A 13,282-nucleotide genomic window follows, 5' to 3' on the forward strand; every position below is an offset into this window, starting at 1 on the left:
GTGTGACCGCCTGCTCTCCTCACCTTCCTCTTGTGTGTGTGTGTGTGTGTGTGTGTGTGTGTGTGACCGCCTGCTCTCCTCACCTTCCTCTTGCTGGCGGCGATGACGGTGGGCAGCCAGCGGCTCTCCCTGGTGTCCATGAGCAGGAAGACCACGTCGTGCGCCGAGATCAGCGTCTCCAGCTGCTCCACCTCCTTCTGGGCCTGCGCCAACGTGACCTCCGAGAAGTTCACCGGGTGACCCGGCATCGGGATGCTCATGTTGAAGCCCTCCGCGTTCTGCAGGAAACACACACACACACACACGGCGGGCGGAGTTACGACGGCGCCCGTCATCTGAGACGACGGAGGCGTCGACGAAAACACAGATCCTATCCGTCAGGAGGAAGGGGGGACCGGGGGAGGAAGCCCTTCTTGGAGTATTGAGACGCGGCCCGGTATGCGGTCATGTGATTCATCTGTCTGGGGGCAGCGGTAATTGCTCGTCTGTGAAAGCTCAAGGGACTAGTCGCCCCGAGTGGCCCTGTGGTCGACTCAGGTACTGCAGGACGGCTGAGGCCACAGATAAGAAACATCGGATCAATAGGAGTAAATAACGTCCGGACACACGTATTATAAATTATAAACGTCGCCCCTTATCTCCCTCAAGTGCATGGGAACCATGTGACGTTTTTCCGCCCGCTCTCATTTCCTGTCACGGTCGGAGTACGTGACAGTTGGTGGGCGAGTGACGTGATTGGCCGGGTGGAGTGTGGAGGAGGAAGCCAATCACTGTAAATCACTCCAGGTCGTGTTCAGATAGCAGTTCTTCTTTCCCGTTCCTCCGCAAGACTTTACTCTATCGACGTCACCGAGAACGAGTGGTTTATAGTCCGCGCGCTTGCGTTTATTTGCGAGTCCTCTCCTCATAGGAAAAAAAGGAGAGAAGTGAGAAGCGAACGGAAGTGAAAGGAAGTGCTTGGAAGGTTCCGGAAAGACCGGTGTTATGAAACCCTGATTACAAAACCTGTGAGATTCTGTTTTGCCTCTTCCGGCCTGTTGTGGGAAGACGCGCAGGCGGTCCGAACCTCTCGGGTACCTTCACGCGCCGCGCTCCCACGCTCGCCACCTGCGTTCACGGCCCGGGGGCCGAACCCTCGCTGAGTCACTGGACAAGATTCCGGTGTTTACTCAAAGAAAGAGGTCAACAGTGGGAGGCGGGGGTTTTCAGAACTAACACCTCGAGTGTTGGTTTCCTGGTTGGTCAACTGAGATATCTCCCCTGGGATTATTAACTTGATGACAACGGGGTGTTAATGTGAAAAGCTTTTCTGCATGGTTTACCTATGGTAGAGCAACTCGGAAGGTTTATAATTTAATACTATGAAACCATAATCAAAATGATAAGACTTCAAATGTGATTTCCTATCCCTCCTATCTTCTAACTAGGTCCAGTGGATGCCCCACTGTTGCCCGCAGACCACCCTGAGTCCGATAGATACCCCTGTGTCTGCTGTGGATGTCGTAGCATTTAATTAACACACACACACACACGTACACACAGACATACACCAGCCCACTTCCGGCTTTAGGTCTGGGCCATAGCAAACACACACCAGTGTTTGCCATGTCTCTCCTATGATGTTTTTAGCTTCTCTTTAATGTAATTTATTGCTTTATAAATGTTCTTAGCCGGTAGACAAACATACTCCTGGAGCTTGCTCCATCGCCTTGTTGAGAGGGGTCAGGGAAGAATTTTACAGCTCACTTATCTGGCCCCCGGGTGATTACTGTTTTTTTGCCTCCCTCTGGAATATGTAGGGGTGTTGTAAAGCGCATTGTGTTGCCTCTGGGTATGAAATGCGCTATACAAATAAAGCTTTGATTGATTGATTGATTGATTGATTGATAGTTGTTCAAGAGAAAGAGTAATAAGACTGGCATGAGAGCTGCTGGTAAAAAGTGAGTTTCCAATTATTTTTGGCACCAGATAATTGAAAAGCCACTTGATGCAATAACAGGACTAGCGCCAAACACAAACTCTCCCGCTTTGAGTCTGCCTAGAGGTACAGGCTGATTTTCAAATGACCCACGACCGTGACTGCCATGTGACTCGACCGCCGAAAAAAGAGCCATCGCTTCGACCCGGACGCGTTGGACCTGGGTTGGTTAATCGGTGCTCACCACTCCGGGGAAGATCTTCCCCAGTCTGTCCACCGCCGCCATGGCCTTGGACTTCCCCCCGCCCAGGCAGTCCTCGAACTCGTACAGGGGCTGGCGCACCGGGTTGGAGTACGAGATCTTGGCGTTGTCCACGAACGTGATGTGTCTCACCCCCCAGCCCTGGGACATGGACAGGGACGAGGGAGACGCGTTAGGCTTTCCTTCCGCTTAATGGTGTGGGTTAATGTCAGTGTGAGTTAGCATAGTCTGTAGCCATGTTTCCATCCACACGTTTTATGTGAATTAAGTTGTATCGAATTAAAAATGCCTTATGGAAACAGTAAAATTCGATTAAAAATCATGAAAATCAACAAAAAGTTTGTACTGTCGATCTCATCGGATTTTCTCTTGTTCGATAAAAGTCTTTTGTGATAAATCCTTTATCCGATTTAAAGCTCTAGATGGAAACGCACGTTCACCGGCTTTATTCGCATTCATATTTTTAGCGATCCTCACACAATTCGATTGACAAGTGGATGGAAACATGGTTTGTGTTAAGTACATGCCGCCCGGAGGTTCTTCTTAGAAAACTCTGAAGGCTACTTTCCGGGGCACAGCCTGTAACCCCCCCCAGTCTAGAACCACGCTTCATTTGAAGTCTGGGACATGCCCCCGCCCTCCCCCCCGCCAAGCGCTGCTCACCATCAGGGTCCTGGCGACGTTGCAGCCCAGCGTCCCGGCCCCCAGCAGAAGACACTTGGTGGACACGACCTTGTCCAGGTCCAGAGACGGCACCAGCCTCCAGCGCATCAGCTTCAGGTTCAGGTCCACGGACGACTCGGCGAGTCTGATTCAGCACAGAGGATTAATGCTCCCGGCGCTCTTTTACTGGCTACAAACGCAACGTTTCAACCGCTCAGGTCTTCATCAGGCAACTTTACCACATACAACCAATAAAGTAAAGTTGCCTGATGAAGACTTTCAACCTTCAACCATTTCAACCTTCAAAACTTCGACATATTGATCCAGGGCTATTGAACCTGGCCTGAAACACGATGGGATGTGCGCACATTTACTCTTTTTCAGTGATTCAGCACATAACCACCGTATTAGCGACAAGCTAGTCGCGGATAGACCCGTCTCCACACTTCGTTTACGCCGCGCCACGCTGGAGAACGGTCTGGCTGGACTCATTCCTATCCAGGGATAGGGGGGGGGGGGAAACGCTGTATTTCTTTAAACCAATCACAATTGACTGTTTAAGAGGTTAATTAGGGCCCGAGCACTGGCGGTGCGAGGCCCTATTGTATTTCGAAGGATTATTATTCTACCTTCTCCTTCTTCTTCTTCTCCCCAAACAAATGCCTTTTTGGCGGCCTAAACATCGATGAAAACGAATGAAACTTTGCAGATACGTCAGTCCCGGTGAAAAATTTGATAATTCATGGGTGACGGAAATGGGTGTGGCAAAACGGCTCAAGAGCGCCCCCTGGAAAATTTAAAATGGCGAGCCCCACCTTCCAGTTTGATGTAGGCGAACGAAATTCGGTGGGCATATGTATTTCATCGAGCCACACTTAAATGTCTCTTGGAGCTATACCCAACATGCAACAGGAAGTCCGCCATTTTGCTCTTAATGTGCCATTTTGTCCGTGTTTTGACCATTTCCATGCCTCGTACTTCGACGAACTCCTCCTACAGATTTAATCCGATCAACTTCATATCGGGTCAGCTTCATCTTAAGACCTTTGTGATCAAAAGTTATCAAAAAAATTGAGTTTTCACCAAACACCCTTGCCGTGGCGCCCCGCCAAAGTTTGACATTTCGCCATAAAACACGAAGTCCTCATAACTCCTCCATACAGAAATTTGTTTGTGCCAATCACAGCCGTTGATCTAATATGGGGCGGGTTTAATAAGATGACGGAACAGAGGAGCGCCGTAGAGGCATTTTCGCTGATTGGTTGTAGGTCTGTCCAATTGCGTCCAGAGGCATTTGGATCGACGCCCGTTGGTACTGTAACACCCCTTGGGAATCGGAAAGCAACTGTGAGTTTCCAGACTCTTCGTATTTTTGCGAACTGGGTCTGATGAAGCCAGGCGTCCTCAAATAAAATGTATTATTTATTATTATTTACAATCGTCTTCGGCACTTTGTAAATAACTGGCCAACCACATGAATCGCCGCCATTGATTGGGCAATAATAAACGAATGACAAGGTTTATCCCCAAAACCTACATCCATTGAGTCAGACTAGAGACAAGCCAATATCAACAGACTTCCTCAAAAAGGATTTGAATTTCCAGTCTGTTGATATTTCAGGTTTCCCTGACCTATTACAGCCTAATAATAGATGTGGAGTCTTTTAACCCTTTCGATACGACCACGTCACCGGCAACATTTTAAAAATATCTAACAAATATTTAATAATATTTTAAAAAAAATCTAACAAATCTAAAAAATTCCTCACTTCAACACTTGCTGAAAGCTGAGAAACTGCGCTTTCTAGTATTATAGGGAAAATCCAATTAATATTCAAAATGTTGTCACTGTACTTTCAGGGTTAAAAGTATTTACTAAAGAGTCTCTGTTGGAAGGGTTGTTTGTTTGTTTGTTGTTGGGCATGTAGACCGCGGCGCTGTACCTTTTCGGGTCCATACATTCACTAAGGTTCACCATCCGAGGGCCCATGGCACCCTTTGGGTTCTTCTCCCAACCCACAGTCTTCGGACATCCTGAGTACACAACAGTCAACATCAACAACAACAGTCATCACAACACAGACCTGTGATCACACCAGCTTTACACACTAGCAATATGGACCTGCCGTCTTCATCTTCCACGCACGTTTTTGCGATTCAGTCGTGCATAGCCTGAGGCACTTAGCCTGTTTTGAGAATTATGTCTTAACTATGGTTTAATGAGACATCAAGGAAGGTCAAACGAAGCAGGACACGGCGTCTATGATTAATAACAACGTTCTGTTGCGTTGAGGGACATCTACCTGCGTTGAGGGACATCTACCTGCGTTGAGGGACATCTACCTGCGTTGAGGGACATCTACCTGTGTTGAGGGACAGCTGAGGAGGAGCTACCTGCGTTGAGGGACATCTACCTGCGTTGAGGGACAGCTGAGGAGGAGCTACCTGTGTTGAGGGACAGCTACCTGTGTTGAGGGACAGCTACCTGCGTTGAGGGACATCTACCTGCGTTGAGGGACAGCTGAGGAGGAGCTACCTGTGTTGAGGGACAGCTACCTGTGTTGAGGGACAGCTGAGGAGGAGCTACCTGCGTTGAGGGACATCTACCTGCGTTGAGGGACAGCTGAGGAGGAGCTACCTGTGTTGAGGGACAGCTACCTGTGTTGAGGGACAGCTACCTGCGTTGAGGGACAGCTACCTGCGTTGAGGGACAGCTGAGGAGGAGCTACCTGTGTTGAGGGACAGCTCCGGGAGCTTGACTTGGAAGAGGAGGCTGTGCTGAACGGCCCGAGTGCCCTGAAGAGTTCTGTCCCTGTAGCAGAGAACCTCCACCACATCCACCTGCCCACCCCTGATACACACACACACACACACACACACACACACACACACACACACACACACACACACACACACACACACACACACACACACACACACACACACACACACACACACACAGGTTACATATACAGCATATTACAGTAAATGAGCACTCACAATCAGAATGTGGGAGGCTTACAAAATAAACATTAGATGAACTTAACACTAATATTTTCCAACTTGCTCACAGGTGAGTGGTGCCAGGTGATCTGTCTTTGTCTTAGTTTAGGGGAAGCTGGAGTCTTAGTTTACGGAAATTACGATGTTTAGGATTTACCATCGACTTGCAATGAGAATCAGCAGATTCCTCAGAGGCCAACCGGGATGTTGAGAGAGAGAACACGGATCGTACACGCCCACGGTTACCTTGGGAACCAAAACACACCACTGTTTACATCCTGGTGATAAGAGACACTTTAAGCGAGTAAAAAAAACGCTCTCAACTTCCCACCGAGTTCAACGGCAGAAAGACCACAGAGTTCCGTGAGTCACAGTGACGGCCGGGATTTCATCAAATCAACGCTGTACCTTCTTCTGATCTGTGAAGAACGAGTCCCAGTCGGCCATCGTGGCCACTTGAACGGTTTGGTCTGTGTACTTGATCAGGAAATATGGAACCGCCGTGGTCCCACCTCCACTGCAGAGACCGTCATAGGCCCCTTGCAAGGCCGTGATCTGCGAGGATCAGACATGCGGGATACAGAAAAAGAGATACAAAAGAGATATTGCTTCAGAGTGCTATTCATTTATGTTCGGTCATTAATTCCAGGGTAATATTGTAATTACTCTGATGTTACGGCAAAGTATTAAAACACATAATGACATTATAATTACTAATGTGACAAACCGTGATTACTCACCGTGATTCAAACTTTCAAAACAGAAACAGTGGGTGCGGTCAATCAAATTAACGGACAGAAAATGAATCGGGGGCCTTAACCTCCACTTCACCTCAGTCTTTCTTTCTAACACAGGGTTTATAATCTGTTTATGAGCACCGCCGTGAACCTGACACTCACCAGGTCTTAACCGCAGAGAAAGGTGTAGATGAAGTGACAGATGCCAACCAGAGAATGCTCTTCAACGGACACGTCGTTAAAAACACAGTGCAGCCTGGCGGTCTCTGTTAACCCTTTTAATACGACCACGTCACAGGCAACATTTAAAAAAATATCTAACAAATATTTAATAATATTAAAAAAAATATCTAACAAATCAAAAAAAATCCTCACTCCGACACTTGCTGAAAGCTGAGAAATTGCGCTTTCTAGTATTATAGGGAAAATCCAATTAATATTCGAAATGTCGTCACTTTATTTTCAGGGTTTAAAGTCACTGTAGTACGATCGGATACTGTACCTGCTCAGGAGAGAAGGTCTTCTCTAGTGTCACCGGCTGCTGGAGGAGCTTGATTCCCTCTGAGAAACAGAGCGCAGGGAAGCAGAACCAGTAGTAGAAGTGGTATTTCTTCAAATCCTGTCAAATAAAACACGAGTCAGTGCGCTGCAGCAAAACAGAACTACTAGGAGAGGAATTCTGAATAGATGAACTATGAGAAGTTGTTTACACACAGCAAAGGTCAGCAAAATGAATTTGCAGAGGAGAGATGGGTCCTTTAAGGCAGCTCCTGACTGTATTGAATCCCATATCTGTGAATGAAAAGCACAGGCTTGATTAACTAAGAGATTCAGTGATCGAGGACCATGTTGGAAACAAGTGTCTAAGTATGCTTTTATCATGCTATTAATTCTCCCACACAACTTCCCTCCTCCGTTCCCTACACTGGCTCCCTGTAGCGGCTCGCATCCAGTTTAAAACTCTGGCGCTAACCTACAGGGCAATGAAAGGAACAGCCCCCTCCTACCTCCAGGCCATGGTCAAACCCTACATCCCCTCCCGACCACTACGCTCTGCTACCTCAGGGCAACTGGTTGCCCCTCCACTCCGAGGCCCCTGCGGTCGATGGACACGGTCACGGCTCTTCTCTGTCCTGGCCCCGCAGTGGTGGAATGAGCTGCCCACTGATGTCAGGACAGCAGAGTTGCTGCCCATCTTTCGTCGCAGGCTCAAAACTCATCTCTTCAAGAAGTACTACAACAATCCTCCCACCTAAGCACTTATTATATTATATTGCACTGTACTTTAGATTGTGATTCTTGCACTTTGCCTTCAGCACTAGATTATGCTCTTAGTCACTTGTTTTAGAAAGAAGATGCACTTGTGAGTTATGGCAAGTAGTAGTACATTGGCTCTTCCTACGTTAAATGCAATTATTGTTAGTCGCTTTGGATAAAAGCGTCTGCTAAATGACTGTAATGTAATGTAATGCTATCCTCTGGAATGTACTGTTTCTTTGTACTTTTACCCAATAAATCAATCAATCAATCAAGTGCACACAAAACTGCGTTGAAACAAACAATATGTGAAAATGAAAGCTATTTAATTAATATAAATCAATGATATTGGCCGCGTTTCCCGAAATCTTCTTAGAGCCAAGAGGCTTCTTTGAGTCTTCTTAAGGATCCCGAAAGAAGCAAACGCATTTCCCCGAAATGCTTTTTAGCCCAAGACGATCTTTCGTTAAGAAGGTTTTGTAAGAAGGGTCTGGGGGGATGCCACTTGTTACATCAAAATTTAATTTGGGAGCATGCAATTATGTGAAACAATCGATTAGCCTGGCATCGATTGATTTGTTTTCAGTACCGAGGTGGTGGTGGACAGCTCCTGTAAAGAAGCTTCTTTAGCGCGGTGCTAAGTAGGGCACTAAGAAGGGCACTAAGTAGGGCACTAAGTAGGGCACTAAGAAGGCCTCCAAGAACGCGTACGGGAAACACTCTTTTCTTAAGTCTCCGTCTTAGCTGACCTCCTCTTTGGACCTTTCTTCAGTCCTTAAGAAGGTTCTTCTTCAGGAAACACGGCCATTATTTGTAAGTCCCCCCAAAAAAAAGTCATTGGATGTGCTCAACTGATAATCATTTTGTGTGAACATCTAATGCTTGCAGTCTTGCTGTGTGTCAGGTATCCAGGGGGAGACTCATGTACAGTAGTGTCCCTACTGTACCTCCTTGGCCTCCTTCTCCAACAGAGCTTTCTTATCGGAGGATTTGAACGCCTCCAGCGTGTTGGTGTTGTACAGGGTGCCTCCTGCCGGGCAGCAGCGGGCGGGGGTAGGAGCATCCCTGCACACGAGTGGGGAGAGATGTCACATCAGTGAAATATTTTGTTCCGACATCTCCCACACCGGTTTTGCAGCCAACATAGATGGGAGGACAGTACTGCTGTATGTACCTGTGACAAATCTGATATAATTGTTATTATAATTAGCATAATTTCATAATATCATCAGCCCCAAGCACACAGTAAAAACCGCCTTTTTCCACCTTGAAAACATCACCCGCCTCCGCCCATCCCTGTTCTTCTCACGGCTGCTGAGGCCCTCATCCACAACTTCATCCCTTCAAGACTGACCGCTGCAATAGCGTCCTCTACGGCACGCCCACCAAAGTTCTCAACTGACTTCAAACTCATCCAGAACTCTGCTGCCCGTCTGCTCACTCATATCCGCACCAGAGATCACGTCACCCCCGTCCTCTAAAAACTCCACTGGCTTCCGATCAAACGACGGATACAATTTAAACCCACCTGAGAAGCCCTTCATCACAACCTAGCCTCCTCCTCTCTCTCTGGTCTCCTCCACTGGCACACTAGCCTCCTCCTCTCTCTCTGGTCTCCTCCACTGGCACACTAGCCTCCTCCTCTCTCTCTGGTCTCCTCCACTGGCACACTAGCCTCCTCCTCTCTCTCTGGTCTCCTCCACTGGCACACTAGCCTCCTCCTCTCTCTCTGGTCTCCTCCACTGGCACACTCCCTCCTGGACCCTCCGATCTGCTGACGTCAACCTCCTGACCCCCCCAGGCAGAACACCGCCTGACCCCCCCCCCACCTGAACACCCCCTGACCCCCCAACCAGAACACCTCCTGACCCCCCAACCAGAACACCTCCTGACTCCCCAACCAGAACACCTCCTGTGTTCTTCCCTGTCTAAATAAAGGCTTCCATCTATCTATCTATCTATCTATCTTTTATTATTATTATTATTATGTAACCTAGGTTTTTGTACTTACACATCAAATGCACTGAACTCCAAAGTCAGGCGAGTGGGGAGGCCGACTGGATCACCTGTATCAGAGAAAATGTTACACACGTAAGAGAAAGCAGCCTTTTTATCGGCACACTGCATTCCACACAAAGCTCATTCGAACGAGATGAAAAACACTTCACAGGGTGAAGAGCTAGCACACATATAGCACAATCTAACCTACCACAGACCGGGGTCGGGCTGTACAATCTAGATGATCAACTCACCATTGTAGTAGTAACCCTTGATGTTTTTGGCGCTCTCGTCGAGTCTGTAGTCATTGAGTTTCTTTTGCGTGAGCTGGTGCCAGAAGCCAGCTTCTAGAGCACTGCAGAAAGGAGCAAACTGCAGCTTCTGGTCCGCTGTGCCTGTTTCAGTCGACTCAGAGGCCATTGAGACTTCAGGTCTTCTTGACTAACTTACAATCTATGGGAGAAGAGCAATCGGACAGTCGTTACTCATCGTGGGAAAGGAATGCACGGCATCTAGCTCTGTTGCCAAAGCACAGCTTAGGCCTGTCTTGGGTAGAATGACATCTATTTAGTCATTTATGCACATCGTGTTAGTAGTACTTCAGCTATAGAGCTCCGTTCAGTATGCTCGTGAAGCAGAGGTCGACCTGGGAATAACAAGTCATCCCTCAACTGATCAGCTGTTTGTAACTGTAAAGGGACAAGTCAGTATATCACAGGGATAGACAAGCTGATCAGGAGGGCAGTGTCTGTACTGGGGGTCAGTCTGGACCCGGTGACAGTAGTAGGAGAGAGACAGACTGTTCAACGCCCTGACTGGCTTCCCACTATGGACCTGAGCCAGCTTGGTGGGAGGCTACGACAGTTTGTTTTGGTGCCCAGATGTGTATTGGACAGGAATGGGCAGCTCACAGTTCAATTAGTATTCATTAACATGGCATACTTCTGATTTGACCGACACTGTCGGTATTGCACAAGATGTACACTAGCTTGAGATTGTACACTTTGTCAGCTTGAGATTGTAATAAGTAGCACTATTACATTACATTACATTACATTACAGTCATTTAGCAGACGCTTTTATCCAAAGCGACTAACAATAATTGCATTTAACGTAGGAAGAGCCAATGTACTACTACTTGCCAGAACTCACAAGTGCATCTTCTTTCTAAAACAAGTGACTAAGAGCATAATCTAGTGCTGAAGGCAAAGTGCAAGAATCACAATCTAAAGTACAGTACACTATTCATCCATCTACTGTATCTATCTACTTATCTATCTTGCATATAAGTTGTGTTACGTACGTAAAGAGTGTGTGAGGTGAACAGGATGACAGGATCTGTCAGATCGGTCTCTTTACTTTGTACTTTCCTACTGAAGAACCTGTGCATCACATGCTAATAGCATATTAGCTCATATTCCCACCAAAGCTAATGTCACTACAGGAGGACGTCTGTCATTCTACATTTCTCGTAAACAAACTTCTATGGAGCAGTTTTACAATCGTATTAGCCAGCCAAGTAGCTACTGATTCACAAATTGCACTTACCCACAAAAACCATGTACAAAACCTCCTGCTTCCTTTTCAGATCATATGATCAGGAGGGATCCACCATCTGGGTATGACGTCGACACTCGCAATGCAGTCTGGGATCGATTCAAAGCAGCTGCTATCTTAGCTTAGCCTAGCTTAGCACCAGGTTCTTTCGTCAGTGCTTAACGGTAGCTTTCTCGGACCCTATTTTTGTGTTACAAAACCAGATTATGTACAGTGGTTAGCTGGAATAAATAATACACCCAGCTTTGACACCGGCTGTGACTGTAGTGCTAGTTAGCTCGAAGCTAATACAAGTTAACTTGAGCAGCTTTGGGGCAGTTCGATTCAGTTCACGGGGCAGCCATCATTGAGTAGAACACGAACATCCAAAATAAAAGCAAGAAAGCACAAACGACAAAGCAGGAAAAAACGGACAAAAATCTGTATGCCCCCCTTTTCATCTCTTCTTTTTCAAGACACGGTTAAGCTAACGTGACTTCTCTTAGCCCTGCTGTACTACCCTGGCTGTTCTGGACAGGTAGCCTACTAAAAACTAGGAGACCCGCTTGTCGTGTTGGTTCACATTCCAGCCGCCCAAATACTTTGTCGAAATCAACTCAGATTAGAGCCCAAACGTTTAGGCTCCACAATCAAACCTGCATCCTGACTCCTGGGCCGTGTCCGAAATGCATACTACTTGCTATATAGTAGGCGAGATGCAGCATGCTACATCAAAACTGTGCATACTGTATTTCGCCTACTATATAGTAGGTAGGCTACTATATAGTATGTAGACTGCAGGTCTGCTGCAACTCTTGGTTCTTTTAAAACAAGCCTGAAGACTTTTCTTTTTGCCACTGCTTTCTAAGAGGAGCTATGTTTATCAGTATACTGCACTGTAACTTTTATTCCTGTATTCTATTTGTCCTGCTTTTTGTTTAAATGTCTATAATGACTTGCTTTTTGTTTTAATGCTTTTCATTTGTCCTGCCTTTTGTTTTAAATGTCTATAATGTCTTGCTTTTTGTTTTAATGCTTTTAATGTCTCATGTAAAGCACCTTGAATTGCCCTGTGGCTGAAATGTGCTATATAAATAAACTTGCCTAGTATGCCTACTATATAGTGCCTACTATATAGCAAGTAGCAGGTAGTATGCATTTCGGACACGGCCCTGGAAGAGACCCGAAGTCAGTCCCTTAGAATCTGGTCTTCTCAGAGTTGTTGGAAGCTCCAACTACAGCTTTATAGTGAGGAATAATAGCACCTATTGCAAATAGAGTAAGAGCAAGGGCCAACAAACAATTGACTAATACATGTATTTCTAACCATTTGAGAGAATTTATACAACACAGACTGATAAACTCTGTGCATTCTCGCAAAGGGTTAGAAGAAAAAGCCTAGCTATGTATGGCTTAATTTAGCCTGTCTTCAAAAAATGATTTCAACGAGAAAAAAGTACACAAGTCACTTTCTGAATTGTTTAGAACTAAAAGCAGAGGAAAGTTTAGGCCTACTCTGCGTAGAGACCTGTACAGTATTCAAAGAAGGGTGACTTTACAAGTTTGACATGATAGGCTATAGCAGAATATGTTAAACTGTAAATTAAATTCCCTCCAAGAAGTCTTTAATATCTGGAAAAGTATATGAACCCTGATATCAGAAAAATCATTTAAGACATTTATTGAGTAGGCTAAAGGCACCCAAAACCGCAAACAACACATCAAATAAATACATGTGATACCCCTTGTGCAATGCCTGATTGTGACAATAAATAGCCTAAGTAAAATATTTACTAAGTTATGATAAATACAGTAGCCCTTATATGCATTGACATTGTTCATATACTGTAGCCTACAGGCCTATATCAAGTTGAGGGAAAGTCACTATAGGTACTCAAAAGAGACCTT

General features: G+C 46.2%; 1 protein-coding gene across 1 annotated transcript in view; it reads right to left on the bottom strand.

Moving 5' to 3' along the window:
* atg7 (ATG7 autophagy related 7 homolog) overlaps window positions 1–10,258 on the bottom strand; it is a gene marked incomplete at its 5' end in the record, with an annotated part of 42,765 nt that extends 32,507 nt beyond the window's left edge. Inside the window, 12 exons of the mRNA XM_084460664.1 lie at window positions 84–278; window positions 2,163–2,321; window positions 2,844–2,988; window positions 4,787–4,877; window positions 5,573–5,694; window positions 6,004–6,092; window positions 6,255–6,401; window positions 7,086–7,202; window positions 7,298–7,375; window positions 8,788–8,905; window positions 9,852–9,906; window positions 10,093–10,258. Of these exons, the coding sequence (XP_084316790.1) occupies window positions 84–278; window positions 2,163–2,321; window positions 2,844–2,988; window positions 4,787–4,877; window positions 5,573–5,694; window positions 6,004–6,092; window positions 6,255–6,401; window positions 7,086–7,202; window positions 7,298–7,375; window positions 8,788–8,905; window positions 9,852–9,906; window positions 10,093–10,258 (1,482 nt within the window). The remainder of the gene's footprint in view (window positions 1–83; window positions 279–2,162; window positions 2,322–2,843; window positions 2,989–4,786; window positions 4,878–5,572; window positions 5,695–6,003; window positions 6,093–6,254; window positions 6,402–7,085; window positions 7,203–7,297; window positions 7,376–8,787; window positions 8,906–9,851; window positions 9,907–10,092) is intronic.
* Between the last annotated feature and the right edge of the window lie 3,024 nt (window positions 10,259–13,282).

Source organism: Borostomias antarcticus (genome assembly GCF_949987555.1).
Source record: "Borostomias antarcticus genome assembly, chromosome: 33".
Lineage (NCBI taxonomy): Eukaryota > Metazoa > Chordata > Actinopteri > Stomiiformes > Stomiidae > Borostomias > Borostomias antarcticus.